This window comes from Odocoileus virginianus, chromosome 23 (genome assembly GCF_023699985.2).
Source record: "Odocoileus virginianus isolate 20LAN1187 ecotype Illinois chromosome 23, Ovbor_1.2, whole genome shotgun sequence".
NCBI classification, from domain to species: domain Eukaryota; kingdom Metazoa; phylum Chordata; class Mammalia; order Artiodactyla; family Cervidae; genus Odocoileus; species Odocoileus virginianus.
In genome coordinates, this window is record NC_069696.1 from 49424018 (window position 1) to 49445370 (window position 21353).

The following is a 21353-nucleotide window of genomic DNA, read 5'->3' on the forward strand; positions in this document are numbered from 1 at the left end:
GCTCTCTCTCTCTCTCTAGCTTCCCCGCCCCACAACGTGTGCTGGCGCGCTCTCTCACTTTCTCCTTTTCGTGTCTTTGGGCCAGCATGCCCTCACGCCTCGAGGTTGGATTCGCTATTTTCTAAATAAAATGGAGCTGTAACACTGATTTGTCTAAGAGCTATAACAGGGTCTGTCCAAGACTGGAGAGTTGTGACCTGCCGAGGGCTTTAATGTCTGTCGACCCAAATCTTTGTTGTGACGAGACAGAACCGAGAAGCATACACTAGCCTGACATCTAGAGCTGTGACTCACCAAGGGCTTTAACGTCTGTCAGTCCAAATCTTTGTTGGGATGAGACAGAACCGAGAAGCATACACTCGCCTGACACTTCTATGGGACTTGATTCACATAATGATGTCTTCCCTGCTGGGTTCCTTTCTAGCTTCCAAACTGCCATCCTACTGAAATTATGGAGTATCACTAATAACTTCTCCCTAGGCAAATGCAATGATCCTTCTCAGCCTGTCTTTCCTTTTTATTAGGTGGTCTCCAGTGTTAGGGAGTCCTTTCTTCCCTTATTTGGCTCCCGTAACACACTGCCAATTTTTCTCTTGCCAAACAACATGGATGGCATTTCTCCTCCAGTTTCTTTACCTGGCCCTTCTTTCCCCTTTTCAAGTTCTGTTGTCACTACTCAACTGTTCTTTTGACTCATGCTCCTGAAATTCATTTTTTCATGGTTTTAATTACTGCCTCTATGTTACTAGGGCTTTCCTGGTGGCTCAGCTGGTAAAGAATCCACCTGTAACGTAGGAGAGCTGGGTTTGATCCCTGGGTTGGGAAGATCCCCTGGAGAAGGAAACGGTTACCCACTCTAGTATTCTGGACTGGAGAATTCATGGACTGTATAGTGCATGGGGTCACAGAGTCGGACACGACTGAGAGACTTTCACTACCACTATGTTATTCACCTCCATAGACATCACCAACTCTGAACTTCTGTCTGGTTTACTATTCTATAGCACATTTCTTTTGGATGATTCCAGTGTCATTTCCATATTATTAAGTCATTAAAAACTGGAAGTTACTTTTTTCTTCCATAACGTGTTCCTATTTCCATCAATGCTACTGTAATTTTTACACCAAGCCATTAAAATGCCTTAAGGTAACCTCAGAATTCTCTCTCTTCACGAATGCCAATAAAGCCCAAGTTCTGCAATATTTAAGTCAGTATAAGGGAAGTTGCAGGGTCAGAGATGGTGGAGTAACTGAGGGCTATGGACTGACATACGGGACCTAGTAAAAAGTTAAAACACCCAGAACAGTACTACCTGGAACACACATAAAAACAACCTCTGAACACTGAATCAATGAAAAGGACACAATGAATTCTAGTAAATTAACAAGAACCACTTCTTTCAGGCACGGACTTCTCTTGTAGCTTCCATTTGGAGTAATGTAGTCTTGAGCACAGAATAAACAAATACAGACTCATGGCAAATGTAGGGAAAACTTATTAATACTTCAAAAAGATATATACATAGCACATGCAAATAAATTTTAAAGAAGTAATTAATCCATAAGAACTCAACCCTCAAAGTTAATAAAAATTTTTCACTGAAAGTATGTTGCAAAGATAGAATGTAAATATAAAGGGTTTTTTTAAAACTATTTTTTTAGGAAGTCTCTAATGTAAATTTTCATAAAAATTTACCTGGATTCTTCTAAAGGATGCTGGACAGTAAGAAGTCGAGGGTGTCGTAGTCGAGTTAACTGTTGGACTCCTCGTTTTAGAGAATCGATGATTTGATCCTTTTCAAATTTTTGATATTTGTCAATCAGCTTTTTATCAAAGACAAAAACAGCCACTTCCTAATAAAAGAAATGTGTAATTTTAATCAAGAATATGTAAAAGTAATAAAATTTGAGCTATGAATTATCTACAAACACGTAATGCTATGCAAATTTTAGCACCATTGTAACACTTTTCTGATATCAAAAAGTTGGTTTCTTCACGATTACTAAATTTAAATATTTTTAAAGATAAAAGATTTAGGCTTCCCAGTTGGTGCAGTGGTAGAGTTCACCTGCCAATGCAAGAGATACAAGAGACACGGGTTTAATACCTAGGTTGGGAAGATCCCCTGGAGAAGGAAATGACAACCCCCTCCAGTATTCTTGCCTGGAGAATCCCATGGATAGAGGAGGTTGGCAGGCAACAGTCCATGGGGTCTCAAAAGAGTCAGACACAACTTAGTGACTAAACAACAAAACGTGATATATGCCTCCAGGAAACTATTTGAGTGAGAGCTTTAAATAGCACTCACATATATACTGCCTTTTTAAGTTAGCCTGGCATACACACACACACACACACACACAATATTAGCTCTTTCAATCACTTTGAGACACAGAACAAACAGGAGCTAAGAACATTATGTAACATTATTTTGAACTAAAAACAAATGACCTACAAGTTCAAGCTCCTATCTCATTATTCATGCATACAATCTTATTTTAGTAAGTGTTCTAACACATTTTAAAATGCATCTAATTTAAATGTTTATTTTTTCAAGATGTTTTTAGTCTTTAAAAAAAAGATGTGACTTCTGAGCTCCTACGGATTCACCTCTCTGAAGGAAGAACACTACAGTTCATAAAGAAAAAGAAACAACACACTCTCTGAGGCATCCATTCATTGTCTTAGGTCAAAGATGAAAGATTTCTACATAGATCAGAATAGGTTATCATCTATCTTAAAATATTTTCTTTGGTCCAAAGAGTTAATTAAAATTAACCAATGTCAACAAAGTAGTGACTAGTTAACTAAACTTTAGGCCTCATATTGATTTTCTAAAAGAAAACTTAGCCTGTACCTCAAAACTTTTCAATATAATAGATTATCACCTAATCTCTAGTTTGTGACTTGCTTCTACTACTTCACTATACAACCCCCTCCAGTAACACGTATCACCTGTATAAAATTCCTATCCTATCTATGTTTATACAACCATTTTAATCTTAAATATGCTACTCTGTAAAAAGACTACATCAGTTTCAAAGCTATAAGAGAAATAGAGCAGAATAAACTCTAAGCCCAGCAATTATCAGCATTACAAGAGTTATTTTATAGCATCTCCAGAAGGAGATTCTAGAAAGACTAATGGTTAGGAAATAAGAGCTGCTTCTAAACAAACACTCAAAAAGGAAACTAAATAGTACTTAGTGACTAAATAGTAGCTTCAAGTGCTAATAAACTATAATTGAAGATATATCCATTTCCACATGTTTACATGTTGTATTTGATTAAGTTTATCTAAATAATAATCTTTTTAATTCTCAATGGCTCATTTTATATACAAAACTGGCCTAAGAACTTTATTTTACTACAAAATATACACTTGCCATGAAGAGTCTCAGGAAATCTTAATTTCACTTTCCTAAATTATTCACTATGAGGTACTTCTTCAATGAATGTCTTTCAAAAATAATAAAGAGCAGCAGAAATTGGTTTTTTGAAGCATAAAGACAGAATAATAATACAGATGTCCAATCAGGTACAACGAAAGCAAAAGTAACTGGGCACAAATAACTTTGTATTTACCAAGTCTTCTTATCTTGCTGTATTCCAGGTTTCATAAATATGTTCTTTTTTCATCAGTTTTTTAAGCGCTGCTCTAACAACTCTTCTCAGAGGGGTTCAAACATTTAAGCTAAAAATTTTAAAGCTGCACATAATCTGAAAATTTTAATTAATCATCTACTAATGTGAACTTGAAATAACCAACCCTGGGAAAAAATACATAGGTAACCCTCAAAGGGCTATGTATACAAACCCTGAAAATACTAATATAAGGATTCTTTTTACTTGGAAATACTGCTGTGGTTTTTGTGTTTTTTTTTTTAAATACAGTGTGAAATTATGATACTTTTTGAAAATCATGTAAAAAACAGTAAAATGTGAAATGGAGGAAAGAACAAGATGCAAACTTTAAATGCAACAGTTTGAATATCATAGTATTTATTTCACTGCCATGTAACAAGGGAAAACACTTTCCTATTTTTAACTATTAAAACCAGGTATAAGAATCTCCTAGCCCAAAGTATCTTACCCGATGTTTACCTCAAAGTCAAATTTAAGATCATATATTGTGCTATAAGGGCTGCCCTGGGGGCTCAGACAGTAAAGAATCTGTCTGCAATGTGGAAGACCCAGGTTCAATCCCTGGGTCAGGAAGATCCCCTGGAGAAGGGAATGGCAGCCCACACCAGTAATCTTGCCTGGAGAATCCCAGGGACAGAGGAGCCGTGAGGACTACACTCCACGGGGTCACAAAGAGCTGGACACGACTGAGTGACTAACACGCTCACTTCACTTTCATTCTGCTATAAAACACAACTACAATCAAGTACACTATATGCTAACTAAAAAAAAAAGCTGAGAGGGTAGGCAAGATTCCTTCAGCTTCAATGTCACTTTAAGGGGAAAGAAAAGGACAAAGAAGAGTATCCTTTTCCATTATTTTTCCCCTCGTTTCTCTAAAATCAGCACTGCTCGATAGAACTTTCTGTGACGACAGAAAGTTCTATACCTGCATCGTCCAATATGGTAATACTAGCCACATGTGGCTATGCAGCATTTGAAATGTGATCAGTGCAACAACAGAAAAACTAAAGTTAATCTTAATTTTAATTAACTGAAAAAGTCATACGTATCATATGGCTACCAATATTGCATTAAGTACAGCTCTAGATTATCTATTTTCTCTGATTCTCTTTTAATAAATATGAGGCTACTGAAAAAAGAATTAACATTTTTCAATTAAGGAGGAAATTCAAATGAGGCTTCAGTGCCAAGCTGGTTAGACACTCAGCTCTTCCTTAAGGGATCAGTCAGCATTCCAGACAGGATACTCAAGAGTTCTGACCTCTGAGGTTTGAAAGAGGCAAAGAAAGAAAATTCAAAATCATATCCAGAGACAGCAATGATATATTCTAAAACTACCTTTTTCCTCAAAGCAATAATTTTGTCAAAAAAAAAAAAAAAAGGGTACAGTATTGTTTCATAAGAGAACTCAGTTCTGAAAGTCAGCTGCTGAGAAATGCTATATTAACGTGCAATATCTAAGCAATCATCTATTATTTGTGCCTGGTTCTCACGTTCTACGGCAACAACAGAAGCCTCAATATTAACAGAGGGTTTCAGTACATGAACTAATGAAATAAACACAAACACCCTGAACTCTTTTGATTAAGGACAAAGACACTATTATGTTATCGTGTTCTTAATAAACAATGCAAAATTTAGTAAATGTGGTATTCTTTCACTTTTCCTTTATATAACTGATTATAAAAGCAATTTGTAATGGCATTAGAGGTTGGTCATTTACATAACTTCATGATCTCATTCATAGCTTTCTAAGTAGTCAATACTCAAGGAACAATTATTTTGGGGATGAGCTGCTGGTGAAAGTCAAAACAATGTTCAAAAATGACCAATCAATATCTAAGGTACAGATCAACTTTGGACTTAAGGACTTCCAACCAAATGGCAATAAACACAAGATTTAAGGTCAGGTACAAACCACATGCACTCAACTCACATGCTAGTAAAGTAATGCTCAAAATTCTCCAAGCCAGGCTTTAGCAATACATGAACTGAGAACTTCCAGATGTTCAAGCTGGTTTTAGAAAAGGCAGAGGAACCAGAGATCAAATTGCCAACATCTGCTGGATCATCGAAAAAGCAAGAGAGTTCCAGAAAAACATCTATTTCTGCTTTATTGACTACGCCAAAGCCTTCGACTGTGTGGATCACAAGAAACTGTGGAAAATTCTGAAAGAGATGGGAATACCAGACCACCTGACCTACCTCTTGAGAAACCTGTATGCAGTTCAGGAAGCAACAGTAAGAACTGGACATGGAACAACAGACTGGTTCCAAATAGGAAAAGGAATACGACAAGGCTGTATATTGTCACCCTGCTTATTTAACTTATATGCAGAGTACATCATGAGAAACGTTGGGCTGGAAGAAGCACAAGCTGGAATCAAGATTGCCGGAAGAAATATCAATCACCTCAGATATGTAGATGACACCACCCTTACGGCAGAGAGTGAAGAGGAACTGAAAAGCCTCTTGATGTAAGTGAAAGGGGAAAGTGAAAACGTTGGCTTAAAGCTTAACATTCAGAAAACTAAGATCATGGCATCTGGTCCCATCACCTCATGGGAAACAGGTGGGGAGACAGTGGAAACAGTGTCAGACTTTATTTTTTGGGGCTCCAGGATCACTGCGGATGGTGACTGCAGCCATGAAATTAAAAGACGCCTACTCCTTGGAAGTAAAGTTGTGACCAACCTAGATAGCATATTAAAAAGCAGAGACATTACTTTGCCAACAAAGGTCCATCTGGTTAAGGCTATGGTTTTTCCAGTGGTCATGTATGGATGTGAGAGTTGGACTGTGAAGAAAGCTGAGCATCGAAAAATTGATGCTTTTGAACTGTGGTGTTGGAGAAGACTCTTGAGAGTCCCTTGGACTGCAAGGACATCCAACCAGTCCATCCTAAAGGAGTCCTGGGTGTTCATTGGAAGGACTGATGCTGAAGCTGAAACTCCAGTACTTTGGCCACCTGATGCGAAGAGTTGACTCACTGGAAAAGACCCTGATGCTGGGAGGGATTGGGGGCAGGAGGAGAAGGTGATGACAGAGGATGAGATGGCTGGATGGCATCACCAACTCGATGGGCATGAGTTTGAGTAAACTCCGGGAGTTGGTAGACAGGGAGGCCTGGCGTGCTGCGATTCATGGGGTCGCAAAGAGTCGGACATGACTGAGTGACTGAACTGAACTGAACTGAACAAACCACATACCAGCAATCTATCACAGGACCAAGACTCCTCCTTCATAAAAGGATAACCAAAGCCAAGTCAGTCTTTAATATACTTATTTGGGAATAATCTGATTTTGGAAAAGTCATACTGCATACAGACAATTATAGAATTTTGATACTCATTGGAAAATATGTGTAATAAACCCCACATGTCTTAAAGTCTATATGTTTCACATATAGGGAAGTGAAGTACTTTCGGAAACTAATTTTTCTTTTTAAAGAATATATTTCCACAGAGGTTTTTAAACCTGGAGATTTTCCAATTCTTCAAAAATTCCAAAAGAAAGTGATTAGTAAATTTTAACAATCCTCCACATTTCTCAGAACTATCTCTTGGTTTCTTAAATTAATAAAAATACAACTCAAACTACTCTTCACTAAAATAGTCTCAAAATAACTTTTAAACCAAAACCCCAAAACATACTACTGATTACATCCCACAAATGTATTGCCCTTTGATGGTAAAAATTACCAGGTTAATAAACATGAAAAATTATTACAGAAGTCTATTTTCTAGAAGGCTGTAGAAAAAAGAGGGAAGTAAGAATGCTCAAAAAAAGAATGCACTTAACATTAGAAAAGTTTAACTGAGTAGTATGTCATAACTTATTGATAAAGATAAAAGGAACATGGGAATTTTTATTCTAAAACATTTTGCTAAATATCTAATACACACATTTGCTCAACTGATATGTTTATGTTATTAAGTAAACAAAATTAAATCACAAGATGAGCTGATACATCAAATAATGTATTTGTAACTAGGACATTCAAGGGCATGTTTAAAAGCATTGGTTTTTCTATGACTTCCTTAGATGAATGAAATGACAACTAAAGAACCGATTACTTTCAGCATTTCTTAAAATAAAAATGCATACATGCACAGTATGGTCATTATTAGCATGTGTGTTTTTTTCCCAGCTGAACTCTAAATTAAAACTTACCTGCTTTGTTGACTTTTTTGTGCCATTAAAAATCTTCCAAGCTAGCCCATTGCCACCACTGGCAATGTGTCGACCAACATCAAATTCTCTAGTGACAGGATTTCCCATCACAGCACTAGTGACGTCAGCTGTTACTTTTGTAACGGTACTCTTCAACTTATTTAGCATGGACTCCATGGCTGCAGTTCTGGGTAGTTATAGTTACCTAGAAACACAGAAGTACCGGAGAGCAGTGATCATTGGTTCTTACTCCTTTAAGCACTTATTCATCACTTACTTTGAAAGTTTAATATACTCCAGACAACAAGCAAAACAATCCTATAGAGACAAAGTTATATGCTAAAAAGTTTTGCCTTCAGAGAACCCAATATACTTGAGTCGAGGAGCCAAACTGTGCTTCAACCTTAACTGTCACAGACTAATAAGAGAAAAGACACAGTCACACTTGACACTAACGTGAATGTTGCTCAACTATATAACAATGGTACATATTATAAGACCCTTTAAGACTTGAAGTGGTACAGAGGGTCTGAATCTTTCTTCTCAGTAAAAATAACTATACAAAACCTGAAAGGCTCTACTGTTATACTAAACTATACCAGATGGAAATCTGAATCTACAAAAGGAACAGAGGACTCTAAAAGTAAAAATTATTCAAGTATATAAAAAACTTATCTTACATTATCTTTAAAAGATAGCTAATCATTTAAAGCAAAAATAGCAAAAATGTATCACACTTATATGTAAAAGTAAAAATATGACAAGACAAACCAAGGATAAGACAGGGGAAGTGAAAGTATATTTTTGAAATATTCTTATATGTGACGTAGTATAATATCATTTGAAGTTAGACTGTGGCACATTAAAGACATATTATATACCTTAGAGCACTACCTAAAATAATAAAGAGACAAACCTAAACAGCCAATAGTGGAAATAAAATGGAACCCTTCAGTAAACTGAGTTAATTTTTTAAAAAATAAGAAAAGAAAAAAACAAAGAACAAATGTGAAAAATAGAAAATAAGTAACAAGATAGTAGAGTTAAATCTGACCATATAAATAACTATATTAGATGTAAATAATTTAAAGCCCTGTTAAATGACTGAGACTATAAAACTAGATTTAAAAAGCAAGACTCAATTATACATTGTTTACAATAAACCCACTTTACAGGATGATTTAAAAGATTAAAAATGGGGACTTCCCTGATAGTTCACTGGTTAAGACTTTGGTCTTCCACTGGTCAGGGAACTCAATCCCATATGCTGCAACTAAGTTTAAAAATGTGAAAATATACCTAGCGGGAGTGGCTATATTAATAACAGATAGAACAGGCTTCAAGACAAAGAGGGACACTTGACAGTGACAAAGTTGTCAATTCTCAAGAAGATATAACAATCCTAAATGTGTACATACTGAACCAAGAGAGCTTCAAAATAAATGCAGCAAAAACTAATAGAATTGAAGGAAGAAACAGACAATCTTCAAGTGTAGCTGGAGACTTCACAGATCCGTTCTTAGTGGCTGATGGACAGAAAGACCAAAAAGACAGAACATCAGTAAGGACATAGAAGTCCTGAACACTGGAGATGTGGGTTCAGTCCCTGGGTCGGGAAGATCCCTTGGAGAAAGGAAATGGCAATCCATTACAGTATTCTTGCCTGGACAGTTCTTCCCATGGACAGAGGAGCCTGGTGGGCTATAGTCCATGGGGTCACAAAAGAGCAGGACACAACTTAGCAACTTAACAACAACAAAGCAAGTAACCTAACCTAAAACACTCCACTCAACAAAAGCAGAATGCATTTTGTTTTCATATGTACATGGTATATTCACTAAGATAGACTATATGCTGGACCATAAAGCAAGTCTCAAATGAGTGAAACTACTGGAATAATATATGTTCAACAAGGACAATGAAATTAAGCTAGAAGTCAGTGAAAGATAAATATCTAGAAAAATGCAAATACCTGGAAATTAAACAACACTTCTAAATACTCAAGGGTTAAAAAATAAATCACAGAAAAAATTTAAAAATATCTGGAAATGAATGAATGAAATGAAATGAAATTGAGAAATCTGTGGTATGTAGGCAAAGCATGCCTTATAGGAAATTCATAGCTTTAAATGTTTATATTAGGGGAAAAAAATTCCAAAATCAATGGTATAAGCTTCCAACTTAGGAAGTCAGAAAAAAGGAGAGAATTAAACTCAAAATAAATTTTAAAGTAGATAGAAGAAAATAAACAATAGACTTCAATGGAACAGACTGAATTTAATTTAATGAGAAATGAAAAAGAAACGCAATGAAGCCACACACTTCTTTAAGATAAATCTCTAATTACATTAAGAAAACTTTTAAAAACACAAATGACCAGTATTGTAAATAGAGGAAATCCTGCAGATGCTAATCCCTTACAGATTCTATAGATTCTGAATCAATCAGGTATTATATTATGGATAATCTTATGCCAGCCAATTAATTCAACAACTTGGATAAAGTGAAAAAATTCTTTGGAAGGTGCAACTACCATAACTGAAGAGAAAGTCAGCATAACCCTATATTTCCTGTAAGATGTTACAGGAAAAACCCAAACGACCTTTCTGGCCAACCCAGTAAAAGAAATGCATTTCATAACTACAGCTCTTACCACAAACAGAACTCCAGGCTTAGAGGGGTTGACTGCTGAGTATGGGGTGACTGCAGTCAAGAAATTAAAAGACACTCCATCCTTGGAAGAAAAGTTACAACAAACCTTGACAGCATATTAAAAAGCAGAGACATCACTATGTCAACAAAGCTCCATATAGTCAAAATTATGGTTTTCGAGTAGTCGTGTGTGGATGTGAGAGGTGGACCATAAAGAAGGCTGAGCGCTGAAGAATTGATGCCTTCCAACTGTGTGCTGGAGAAGACTCTTTTAAGAGTCCCTTGGACAGCAAGGAGATCAAACCAGCTAATCCTAAAGGAAATCAACCCTTAATATTCATTGGAAGGACTGATGTTAAAGCTGAAGCTCCAGTAATTTGGCCACTATTTGCGAAGAGCAGACTCTCTGGAAAAAACCCTGATGCTAGGAAAGAATGAGGGCAGGAGGAGAAGGGGGCAACAGAGAATGAGACAGTTGGATGGCATCATCGACTCAATGGACATGAGTTTGAACAAACTCGGTGAGATAGTGAAGATACAGAAGCCTGGCAAGCTGCACTCCACGGGGCTGCAAACATTCGGACACAACTGAGTTACTGAACAACAATAACTAGGTTAAGGCAGAAAAATTTTTTTGACAAAAGTCAATACTCATTCAGTATAAAAACTCTCAGCAAACTAAGAACAGAAAGGAGATTCCTCAACCTGATAAGTAGTATCTTTAAATATCTACAGGAAGGAAGAGAAGAAGTAAAATTCTTTATTCTCATGATCATACACAAGAAAATCAGAAGTAATCCACAAAAACAGCTACTGGAATTAATATGTAAGTTAGCATAAAGGCAGAATCTGAAAATACTTTTTTGAAAAGACTACTTTTATATTTTAGAAACAGACAACTGATCATGGAAATTTCAAAATTACCATTTTGAAGGGAGGAATGGCCAAGATGGTGTAATAGAAGGAATCTAAGCTCATCTCCTCTCTTGAGCACAAAAAAATCAAAACAATCCACTGAAAAGGACTGAAATCTACCAGAAAAGATCCTCTACAACTAAGGACATAAAGACAGAACCACAAGATGGGTAAGAGGAGTGGACTCACGATATAATCAAATCTCCTACTCCCCCAGGATACGAGATATTTTCCCACAAACTAGAGAAAAATTTTATTATAGAGGTTCTCTCACAGGAGTGAGTTCTGAGCCCCACATCAGGCTCCCTAGCCCAGAGCTCTAGCACCCTGGGAGGAGGGACCCCCAGAGCATTTGGCTTTGAAGGCCAGCTGGGCTTAGCCACGGGAGTTCCACAGACTTCACTCTTAAAGGATGCACACAAAAATCTCACAAGCACTGAAACCAAGGGTAAAAGCAGTGATTTCCTGGGAGCCTAGGCCTATGAGAAAGTATCTTGTAGTAACTTATAATGGAAAATGACCTGGAAAAGAAAATACATATATGTATGTATGCATGCATAACTGAATCACTTTGGTGTATGCTTGAAACTGAACACTGTAAATCAAACATACTTCAATTTAAAAAATTAAGGAACTAAAAAAAAAGTTGGCATGCAAAGTAAAAAATTTAAAAGACAAACACTGATGCAAATAAATACAGCAAATTGAAAAAATAGCATTTCAAGGACACAAAATACTTATGAATAAATTTAACAAGATACAAAGGCTTAAAAAAGATACAAAGACTTGCACAATGAAAATAAAATTTTCTGTGAAAAACTGAAGACGACTTAAATGGAAAAAGTTGTACAGACAATATCGTTTGTACAATATTGTTAAGATATTGTCAATTTTCCCCATCAATCTATAGACTCGATGCAACCCAATCAGAATCCCAGAGGCCTTTGTAGAAAGAAACTGACAAGCTGCGAAAATGTTCCTCTGAGAACAGGTCCCCAGGTTTCATTAGATTGTTTAAGGGTCTACGGCACAGAAAGAGGTCTAAAGGCCTATCACTCATCAAACCTTCACCTCCCATGTATTGTTGTTGTTTAGATGCTAAGTTGTGTTCCACTCTTTTGCAGCTCCATGGACCCCAGCAGGCTTCTCTGTCCATGGGATTTCCCAGACAAGAACACTGGAGTGGGGTGCCATTTCCTTCTGCAGGGATCTTTTCAAATCAGTGATTGAAACCCCGCCTCCTGCACTGGCAGGTAGACTAACAGTGAGCCAGCAGGGAAGCCATGTGTATTCTTTCCTAAAACTGATTTGCCTGAGAACAAGTGTGTGTCTTGCAAATTTTCCTTAGCCAACTCTTTTTCACAATTTTCTCCCACTTGACCAAAGTAAAACATTTTTCTCAACCATCCTAGTCTTATTATAGGGCATTTCTCTGGGTATGCAAAACCTTAGCAGGCAAGCCAAAAGGGAAAATGCAATTTGAGAATACAGTAATCCTGAATATCTCTTAAGAGTAAAGCAAAAAGAAGTTTGGTAGGAAATTCTGAAGGGGCTTGTGCTTTAGTTCTTAATGGCAAAACCTATGCCTTATTTGTCACAGAATCACAATTAAGAAACAAGATAGTTATTACATGAGTGTATGGTGAGCGAGTGAAGTAGCTCAGTCGTGTCCGACTCTTTGCGACCCCGTGGACTGCAGCCTACCAGGCTCCTCCGTCCATGGGGTTCTCCAGGCAAGAGTACTGGAGTGGGTTGCCATTTCCTTCTCCAGGGGATCTTCCCGACCCAGGGATGGAACAGCACTGCAGGCAGACACGTTAACTGCTGAGCCACCAGGGGAGCCCACAGGAGTGTACAGAACAAGCTTATTTCAATTAATAAGCAAAAACTCCAAGGTTCTGATAAAAATAAAACAATCTAGAAATTAGATACTCTCTAACTATCTAAACCCTTGACAAAAAAAAATTCTGATGCTATCAACTTAGAGCACAAAAAGTATAATATCTTACAAAATTATTTAGAGAATACAGGCAAAAATATCCAGAAGGCCACTGGACGAAGGTGGCATTAGTTTGTGTCCTATTTTCTCAGTTAATTAAATTATATTTATTTAGCTGTAACTTACTTTCTTCTGTTAAAGATCTGAACTGCCTGTAAATAGAAATAAAAATTCACTTTCCTTTTTCTATTTAATACTGCATTTCTGAAAGCAGTTGGAAAGTGTTGCTACTGGAATTATGAAAACATTTATTGCCATGCCAAGTTGTTTTCTATGAACATCTGCTACTGATTTTGATGGGAAGGTGGAAGAGACATTAAAATCCTATTTAAAACCTACATATCCTCTCCTCTAACTCCGCCTAAGCTACGTATTACATGCCATGCACTTGTCATGTTGGGAATACAGATGTAAATGGAAACATTTCTGCTATTTAGGGACTCAGTTGAGCAGCACACTCTGACCTGCAAAGACTTACACCAGTTAACTAGAGTATGAATGTAACATGCGTTGGGAATATGGAGATGAGCTCAAAAATGAAGTGTTTGTAAATCAACTATATTCCAATAAAAAATTTAAAAGAAAAAAAGAAGTGTTTTTCAAGTAGGAGAAAAGTGAAGGAGTTTCCAGAAAGGACTATGCCAAGACATGAAGGGGAGGAAGACTATACATGATGTGATTTGAAAACTATAAATAGTTGAGTATCAAAACAAAGGATATTGTCAGAGTTAGTATTCAAATTTGAGTTGCCTATCCATTAGCCAAGCAGAGTCAACACTGGTGTACCCAAGGTAGGAACAGACATGAAAATTCATCTGGTGAATTATTTAATATTTATTGAGCACCCACTATGTACCTGACACCACATAAGAAACTGGGGAAGAAAGAAAATAAAAATAAGCCATGAAAGAGCTTACCATCAAAGTGGCAAGAGATAGAGAAGTAAACCAACCACAGAATTTATGAAATACTTTTTTTTTTTGGTAGGGGGTGCTTACAGATTACTAAAGTTTTTAAAGAGTGTTTAAAAAAATGGTTAAAAACATTCTTTGGCCTATACAGAAACCATGTTTAGTTTTACTCAGGAACAGAAACCATGTTTAGTTTTACTTGGGAAACAAAGATTGTATCAGCTGAACACAATCATTCTCTTTATAACTACAAACAGTATATAATTATTATAAGTTGAGCTAGAACCAATTATTTCTAGAGACATCCCTGATTTAAGAAACAAAAAACTAAGAAGACTTAGCAATGTACAGTGAAGCACACATCACTCAATAAATTACTGGGTACAGAAGTAAAAAACACCAGGCTAGGTACAGTAGGAGAAACAAGAAGTAAAACATTGTTTTCGTCATTAAGTGTGTATACAGTAAGATGTTAAAAGCAGAATGTGAGGTTACAAGGCAACATATGCTAATGTATCAAATAACTAATTTGAACAAGTAAAATTTGAGGAAAAATTACATCCAACTCTTTAGAAGGCACTTTCAGCCCATGAACTAAGTACAGCTTTTACTCTAGGAAGTCAGCAGACACTTGGAAATCATTATAATTAAAGAACAGGAGACAGAGCAACAGCACCAGGGCTGGCAGTGTCTCACTGCTCAGCAACTCTGTCGCTCAGCCCTCAGTCGTGTCCGACTCTCTGGGCCCGTGGATGGCAGCACGCCAGGCCTCCCTGCCCTGCACCATCTCCCAGAGTTCGCTCAAACTCATGTCCACTGAGTCAATGCCATCCAACCATCTCATCCTCTCTTATCCTCTTCACCTCCTGCCCTCAATCTTTCCCAGCATCAGGGTCTTTTCCAGTGAGTCGGCTCTTCACATTAGGTGGTCAAAGTACTGGAGCTTCAGTTTCAGCATCAGTCCTTCCAATGACTATTCAGGGCTGGTTTCCTTTAGGATTGGCTGGTTTGATCTCCTTGCTGTTCAAGGGACTCTCAAGGGTCTTCTCCAGCACTGCAGTTCAAAAGCATCAATTCTTCAGCACTCAGCTTTCTTTATGGTTCAACTCTGATATCCGCATATGAATACTGGAAAAACCATAGCTTTGACCATAAGGACCTCTGTCAGCGAACTGACTTCTCTACTTTTAATTCAGCAACTCTAGCCAGAAGAAAAAGAATAACTGACTAGGAAATTAGACAAAATGATAACTAAGCTTATTTCCTCAGGACTGTGACTATTCCTTAAGAAGACCTAAAATCTGAAATACAGTGCAGTTAAACTGAAATGTGTGAAAACCGAAACTCATACAGCACAGACGTGTTGTTGAAAAAAATGGTTTTCAAACTTCAAAGCAATGATCTTCAAATTTGGTGAACGTCTAAACTGTGGTGCTGGAGAAGACTCTTGAAAGACCCCTGGACTGCAAAGAAATCAAACCAGTCAATCCTAAAGGAAATCAGGCCTGAATATTCATTGGAAGGACTGATGCTGAAGCTCCAATACTCTGGCCACCTGATGGGAAGAGCCAACTCGTTGGAAAAGACCCTGATGCTGGGAAAGACCGAAGGCAAAAGGAAAAGAGGGCGGCAGAGGATTAGACGGTTAGATAGCATCACCGACTCAACGGACGTGAATTTCAGCAAACTCCAGGAGATGGTGAAGGACAAGGAAGCCTGGCATGCTGCAGTCCACGGGGTTGCAAAAAGTTGGATATAATATAGCGACTGAGCAATCACTACTTAAATATGCAGTCAAGGTATTTATATTTTAGGCAGCTCCCCAGGTGATTATGACGCACAGTATGAGAATTACGTGATTAAGTACAGTCTTCACTGGCAGCAAAACCTGGGTTCAAATGCCAGATTTCATAAAAGCACTATAACCACCAACTAGCCTCCCTAACTCTATTTCCAGTCTTTAAAAAAGGGAAATTGCCACCCATGCCTCAAGTAACTGTTGTGAGGATTAAAGACAATGATGCGCACAAAATTCCTGGAACTTTTCATAAGCAGTTAATGAATTCATACATTTAACAAACATTTATTAAGCACTTATCAAGCAAGCACTTATTAAGCACAGTATCAAGACATGAGGGAAATCTCATTAATTTAATAAGTATTAATCAGTATGGCAATTCTGCAATGGCGTCATGAGAACATATAATCAGGGGAATGTACCCTAATTAGGAAAGTCTTCCCTAATGTAAGCTGAATGAAGAGCAGGCATTAACTGGATGAAAAGGAAAGGAAGAGCACTTCCAGGCAAAGGAAGCATCATAATCAAATGCCATACCCCTGAAGCAGAATAGAAAGAACAAAGTGACTAGGAGAAGAAAAGGAGGCCAGAAAGCGCTGTGGAGATGAGGTTGCAAAGGCAATTAAGAGCTGCCCAAACAGCCTGTTAAAGAATTTTAGTTTCTCTTAAAAAAAGTGAAGGGTTTCAGACATGAAGATTATGTGATCAGATCTGCATTTTGAAAAATCACTGTCTGGTGTGCAAAACTATAGGAGCCAACAGTAAATGCAGGTAGACCCTAATTGTGTCCTCCATGTGTAAGTCACTTTAGTCCTGCCTGCCCTTTGTGACGCTATGGACTGTAGCCCGCCAGGCTCCTCTGTCCGTGGGATTCTCTGGGCAAGAATACTGGAGTGGGTTGCCATTTCCTACTCCAGGGATCTCCCCGATCCAGGAATCAAACCTGCGTCTCTTATGTATCCTGCAGTGGCAGGCAGGTTCTTTACCGCTAGGGCCACCTGCTGCTGCTGCTAAGTCGCTTCAGTCATGTTCAACTCTGTGCGACCCCATAGACGGCAGCCCACCAGGCTCTCCCGTCCCCCTGGGATTCTCCAGGCAAGAATACTGGAGTGGGTTGCCATTTCCTTCTCCAATGCATCAAAGTGAAAAGTGAAAGTGAAGTCGCTCAGTCGTGTCCGATCCTAGCGACCCCATGGACTGCAGCCTACCAGGCTCCTCCGTCCACGGGATTTTCCAGGCAAGAGTACTGGGGTGGGGTGCCATTGCCTTATCTGTAGGGCCACCTGGGAAGACCCTAATTAGGAGACGGTAAATAATTCAAATGAGAAATGATGGTGGCTGGAACTAGAATACTAGTGTGAAGACCAGGAGTAGACAGACTCAAGAGATATTCAAATAAGACTCCGGCCCTTCTGTGGCCATCGCTGAAGCGCCAGCGGCCAAAATGAAGTTCAATCCCTTTGTGACTTCTGACCGAAGCAAGAATCGAAAAAGGCATTTCAACGCGCCTTCCCACATTTGCAGGAAAATTATGTCTGCTCCTCTTTCTAAAGAGCTAAGACAGAAGTACAACGTTCGATCCATGCCCATCTGAAAGGATGATGGAGTTCAGGTTGTACGAGGGCACTACAAAGGGCAGCAAGCTGGCAAAGCGGTACAGGTTTACGGGGAGAAATACGGCATCTACACTGAACGAGTGCAGCGAGAGAAGGCTGATGGCACAACTGCCCATGTGGGCATTCGCCCCAGCAAGGTGGTCATCACCAGACTAAAACTGGACAAAGACCGCAAAAAGATCCTCCGACGTAAAGCCAAATCTCGCCAAGTAGGAAAGGAAAAGGGCAAACAAAAGGAAGAAACAATTGAGAAGATGCAGGAATAAAGTCATCTTGTCTACAGCTTTCGTTAAAAACTGTTAAAATGAAGGGGAAAAAAAAAAAAGACTCCAGGAAAGATTGATATGAGACAGGAAGTCGTCAAATTTGAACTCCTATAGAAAGGATGAATGATGGAAACTAGTCACTTGAGTAAGAGGACCTATTTTCCTTGGGAGATAAGTCATGACTTTCAAAAAAAAAAAAAGTCATGACTTTCAAACATGTGAATATGAGTAGTTATTCCTAATTATGGGATTGGTTTTTATAGAAACATTTCAGTGTACATTGTGCTTGTATTTTATTGGGTGTTTTATTTTACTGGGTGTTTTTGGATATCAGAGAGAAGGCAATAGGTCTCTGCATGTGTGTAAAATGATCTGAACAGAATTAAGGTCCTTACTTTCCTTTGGGTTCTTTCCTTTAAACACTCGCTAAAAATTGTCTTTTATGACTACAGTTTAATAGCGTCTCAAGAATTCTACTTATACACTCAGCTGATAGATTATTTTAAAACTTTTAAAAAGATAGTATTTAAATGGAAAAAAAGAAAAAGAAACCAAACAAACAAAAAAATAACCTGTAAAGTCCAAAAGGAAGCTTCAACCACCTTACTTTCAATCTGTTACCAGAACGTGAAGGGCGTTTTATTGTGGCAAGCTGGTTTGGTGCATTAACCTTAAACCGTATTAATATTACAGAATGAAGAGGCTTGCGAATGCGATTTAGGAAACTTCTTACTCACAGAATCCAATTCGTAAATTTTTTGACTCCAGACTTTGATCTATAAAAATACTAGTTTGCAACTTAAAACTGTGTCACTACTGACTTTGTGCTTTTATATCGCTTGAGACTGGCGCCTCAGGAAGACTGTTACGGGAGCTGACTTGACAACATTGGTTCCCTTAATTACTGACCACAGGTATGTACTCTGTCGGATCCCAAGTTTATGCAAGCTTCATGGGTCTCAACCTTCTTCCATCCTTTCTCTCCCACAAAGAAATACAGGAGCGCAGGAGCCTCGGAGAGGGTATTTAACAAAACACCTGCCCCACCCACCTCACAAACAATAACCTTCCATACCAAAACTAAAGCTCCTGTCAGAAAAGGACGCTGGGCCGGAGGGCCTCAGATGGTAACCCAGGTTATCAGAGGCGCACCTCAGCACCGAGGGGAGCTCTTCTCACCCAGTCCCGGAGGAGTGTCCTATTTCCCAAAAGGGAACCAAAGATCTCCACCGCGGAAACCCGAGCTCCTGAGCCCGAGCAGGGGGCTCTCCCTCCAGCAGATGGCTCCAGCCCCGGGTCTCCAGTCGCTTCCAGGCCTCATCGGGAGACTCGGGCCTCCCTGATCCGCTCCCCGCAGCTTGCCGCTCCCCCAGCCCGGCTTCGCGCCAGGGCGCCTACCGCCCAGCCGGCCCCGCCTGCAGCCAGCAGGCCCGTCACCAGGCAACAGTCGCCAGCCCCGAGGACCTTGGGAGGCCTACCCCGCGCGCGGGTCCTTCCCCATTCCTTTTCTCTGCCTGGGGAGCCCAGGCGGGTGCGCGACCGGTGAAGGAGGTCGTTCGGTGCCCATGGGCGGTCACTCACCTCTTCCCCTTCTCCCTCAGGAGGGGCGGCGCTGGGTCTCTTTCCCCCACGCCGCCCCCCAAACGCCTCTCGGCTGTTCCTGCTCAGCCTCGGCGCCTGGCCGCTGCCGCCCGCTTACTCCATTGCCTCCTACACTCTCGCGGCCTCAAATGCTGGAACTCGAGGAGGGGAAAGGGGAGGGAAGGGGCGGGATTGGGGAGGAAGAGTAAAGGAGGGGGAAGAAGACCGAAAGACCAGTCGGTCCGGCATGACGTCACTTCCGGCTTGTTCGGAAGGGGCGGGACCGGGACTTCTTTGGCCCCCGCCCCAAGAGAGCCAAGTGGGGGCGGGGTCACGGGCCGGAGGAGGAGCCCGGTGGACGAGTTTCTGGCAGTTCATTTGACTCCGCGGTTCTGTATCCTTGCCTTGACGGCCAGAACCAGCTTCCCGGCCCTGGGCGGAACGGATCGAGCTTCGTGAGCCCAGAGGCTCCAGGAAAAGGAGGACAGGTAGCCCTTTAGAGCCTAGCCAAGTGTGCCCTGAAGAGGGGGATGGCTGAGGAGAGCGAAGGTTCGGACTTTGAGCTCAGGCCCTTGGGGCCCGCCCCTTCCCCTGGACCCGCCCCTTTCCCCGCCCACCTGCCCTCTCAGTCCGACTGAGGACCGCCTCTCGGTCTTTTCAGAAGCTACTCTTCTTGAGGAATCCTGGAAAGCAGTGCTTCTCAGACTTTAATATGAATGCATCATTTGGGGATGTTGTTAAAATGCAGCTTGGACTCAAGAGTACGGTCTGATGATCTGTATTTCTAAGAAGTTCATAAGATGATGCCAATGCTGCAAGTCCTTGAGCTCGAGGACTATTTCTTTAACCTGGCCTACTTGTTTAACGACGCTTAGCGAGGCAGATGGTCCAGGGAAAATAACCCTGTTATTGGGTTATAGACTCCTAGGCTTATCGACCCCACCCCACCCTAACCTCGACCCTACTTGCCCATCGCTGCCCAACTCCTCAAACCTTCCCCTTTTCCTCTCTGCCCTCCACCCTATGCCCCTGTCTACGCACTGTCCACAATATTCGCGCTGGGATAGTTCAAGGATAGACAGCTTCTGCTGCAGAGGGCATTTGAAGGTGACTGTTTCTTTGCTCTAAACATCACACCGTTATGTAAAATTGGCATCCAGTTTCCTATTATTAACTTACTCCTTGGAAGGAAAGTTATGACCAACCTAGACAGCATATTAAAAAGCAGAGACATTACTTTGCCAACAAAGGTCCGTCTAGTCAAAGCTATGGTTTTTCCAGTAGTCGTGTATGGATGTGAAAGTTGGACTATAAAGAAAGCTGAGTGCAAAGAATTGATGCTTTTAAACTGTGGTGTTGGAGAAGACTCTTGAGAGTCGCTTGGCCTGCAAGGAGACCCAACCAGTCCATCCTAAAGGAGATCAGTCCTGAGTGTTCGTTGGAAGGACTGATGTTGAAGCTGAAACTCCAGTACTTTGGTCACCTGATGTGAAGAGCTGACTCATTTGAAAAGACCCTGATGCTGGGGAAAATTGAAGGCAGGAGGAGAAGGGGATGACAGAGGATGAGATGGTTGGATGGCATCACCGACTCAATGGACATGAGTTTGAGTAAACTCCGGGAGTTGGTGATGAACAGGGAGGCCTGGCGTTCTGCGGTCCATGGAGTCACAAAGAGTCAGACACGACTGAGCGACTGAACTGAACTGAATTGAACTTCCAGTTATTGATAGGCAAAGGAAGAAAGACCTTAAATTATCGGATTCTAACAACAAAAACCTAGAAACAACATTC

At 39.9% G+C, this 21353-nt stretch overlaps 1 protein-coding gene and 1 pseudogene across 3 annotated transcripts in view; one reads left to right on the plus strand and one right to left on the minus strand.

Annotated features, from left to right (window-relative positions):
* The window catches only part of SCYL2 (SCY1 like pseudokinase 2), a 56894-nt gene extending 37074 nt beyond the window's left edge, over nucleotides 1-19820 (minus strand). The window contains exons 1-3 of one of the 3 annotated variants that reach the window (XM_070454093.1): nucleotides 19561-19820; nucleotides 7823-8027; nucleotides 1697-1854 (exon numbers count right to left, since the gene is read on the minus strand). In XM_070454093.1, the coding sequence (XP_070310194.1) occupies nucleotides 1697-1854; nucleotides 7823-7999 (335 nt within the window). In that variant the 5' untranslated portion in view covers nucleotides 8000-8027; nucleotides 19561-19820. Of the gene's footprint in view, nucleotides 1-1696; nucleotides 1855-7822; nucleotides 8028-19158; nucleotides 19303-19560 lie in introns of those variants that run through there. The other 2 variants (XM_070454096.1, XM_070454094.1) reach the window with 2 other exon arrangements.
* Nucleotides 17513-18022, plus strand: LOC110143871 (large ribosomal subunit protein uL24 pseudogene; annotated as a pseudogene).
* Nucleotides 19821-21353: the final 1533 nt, after the last annotated feature.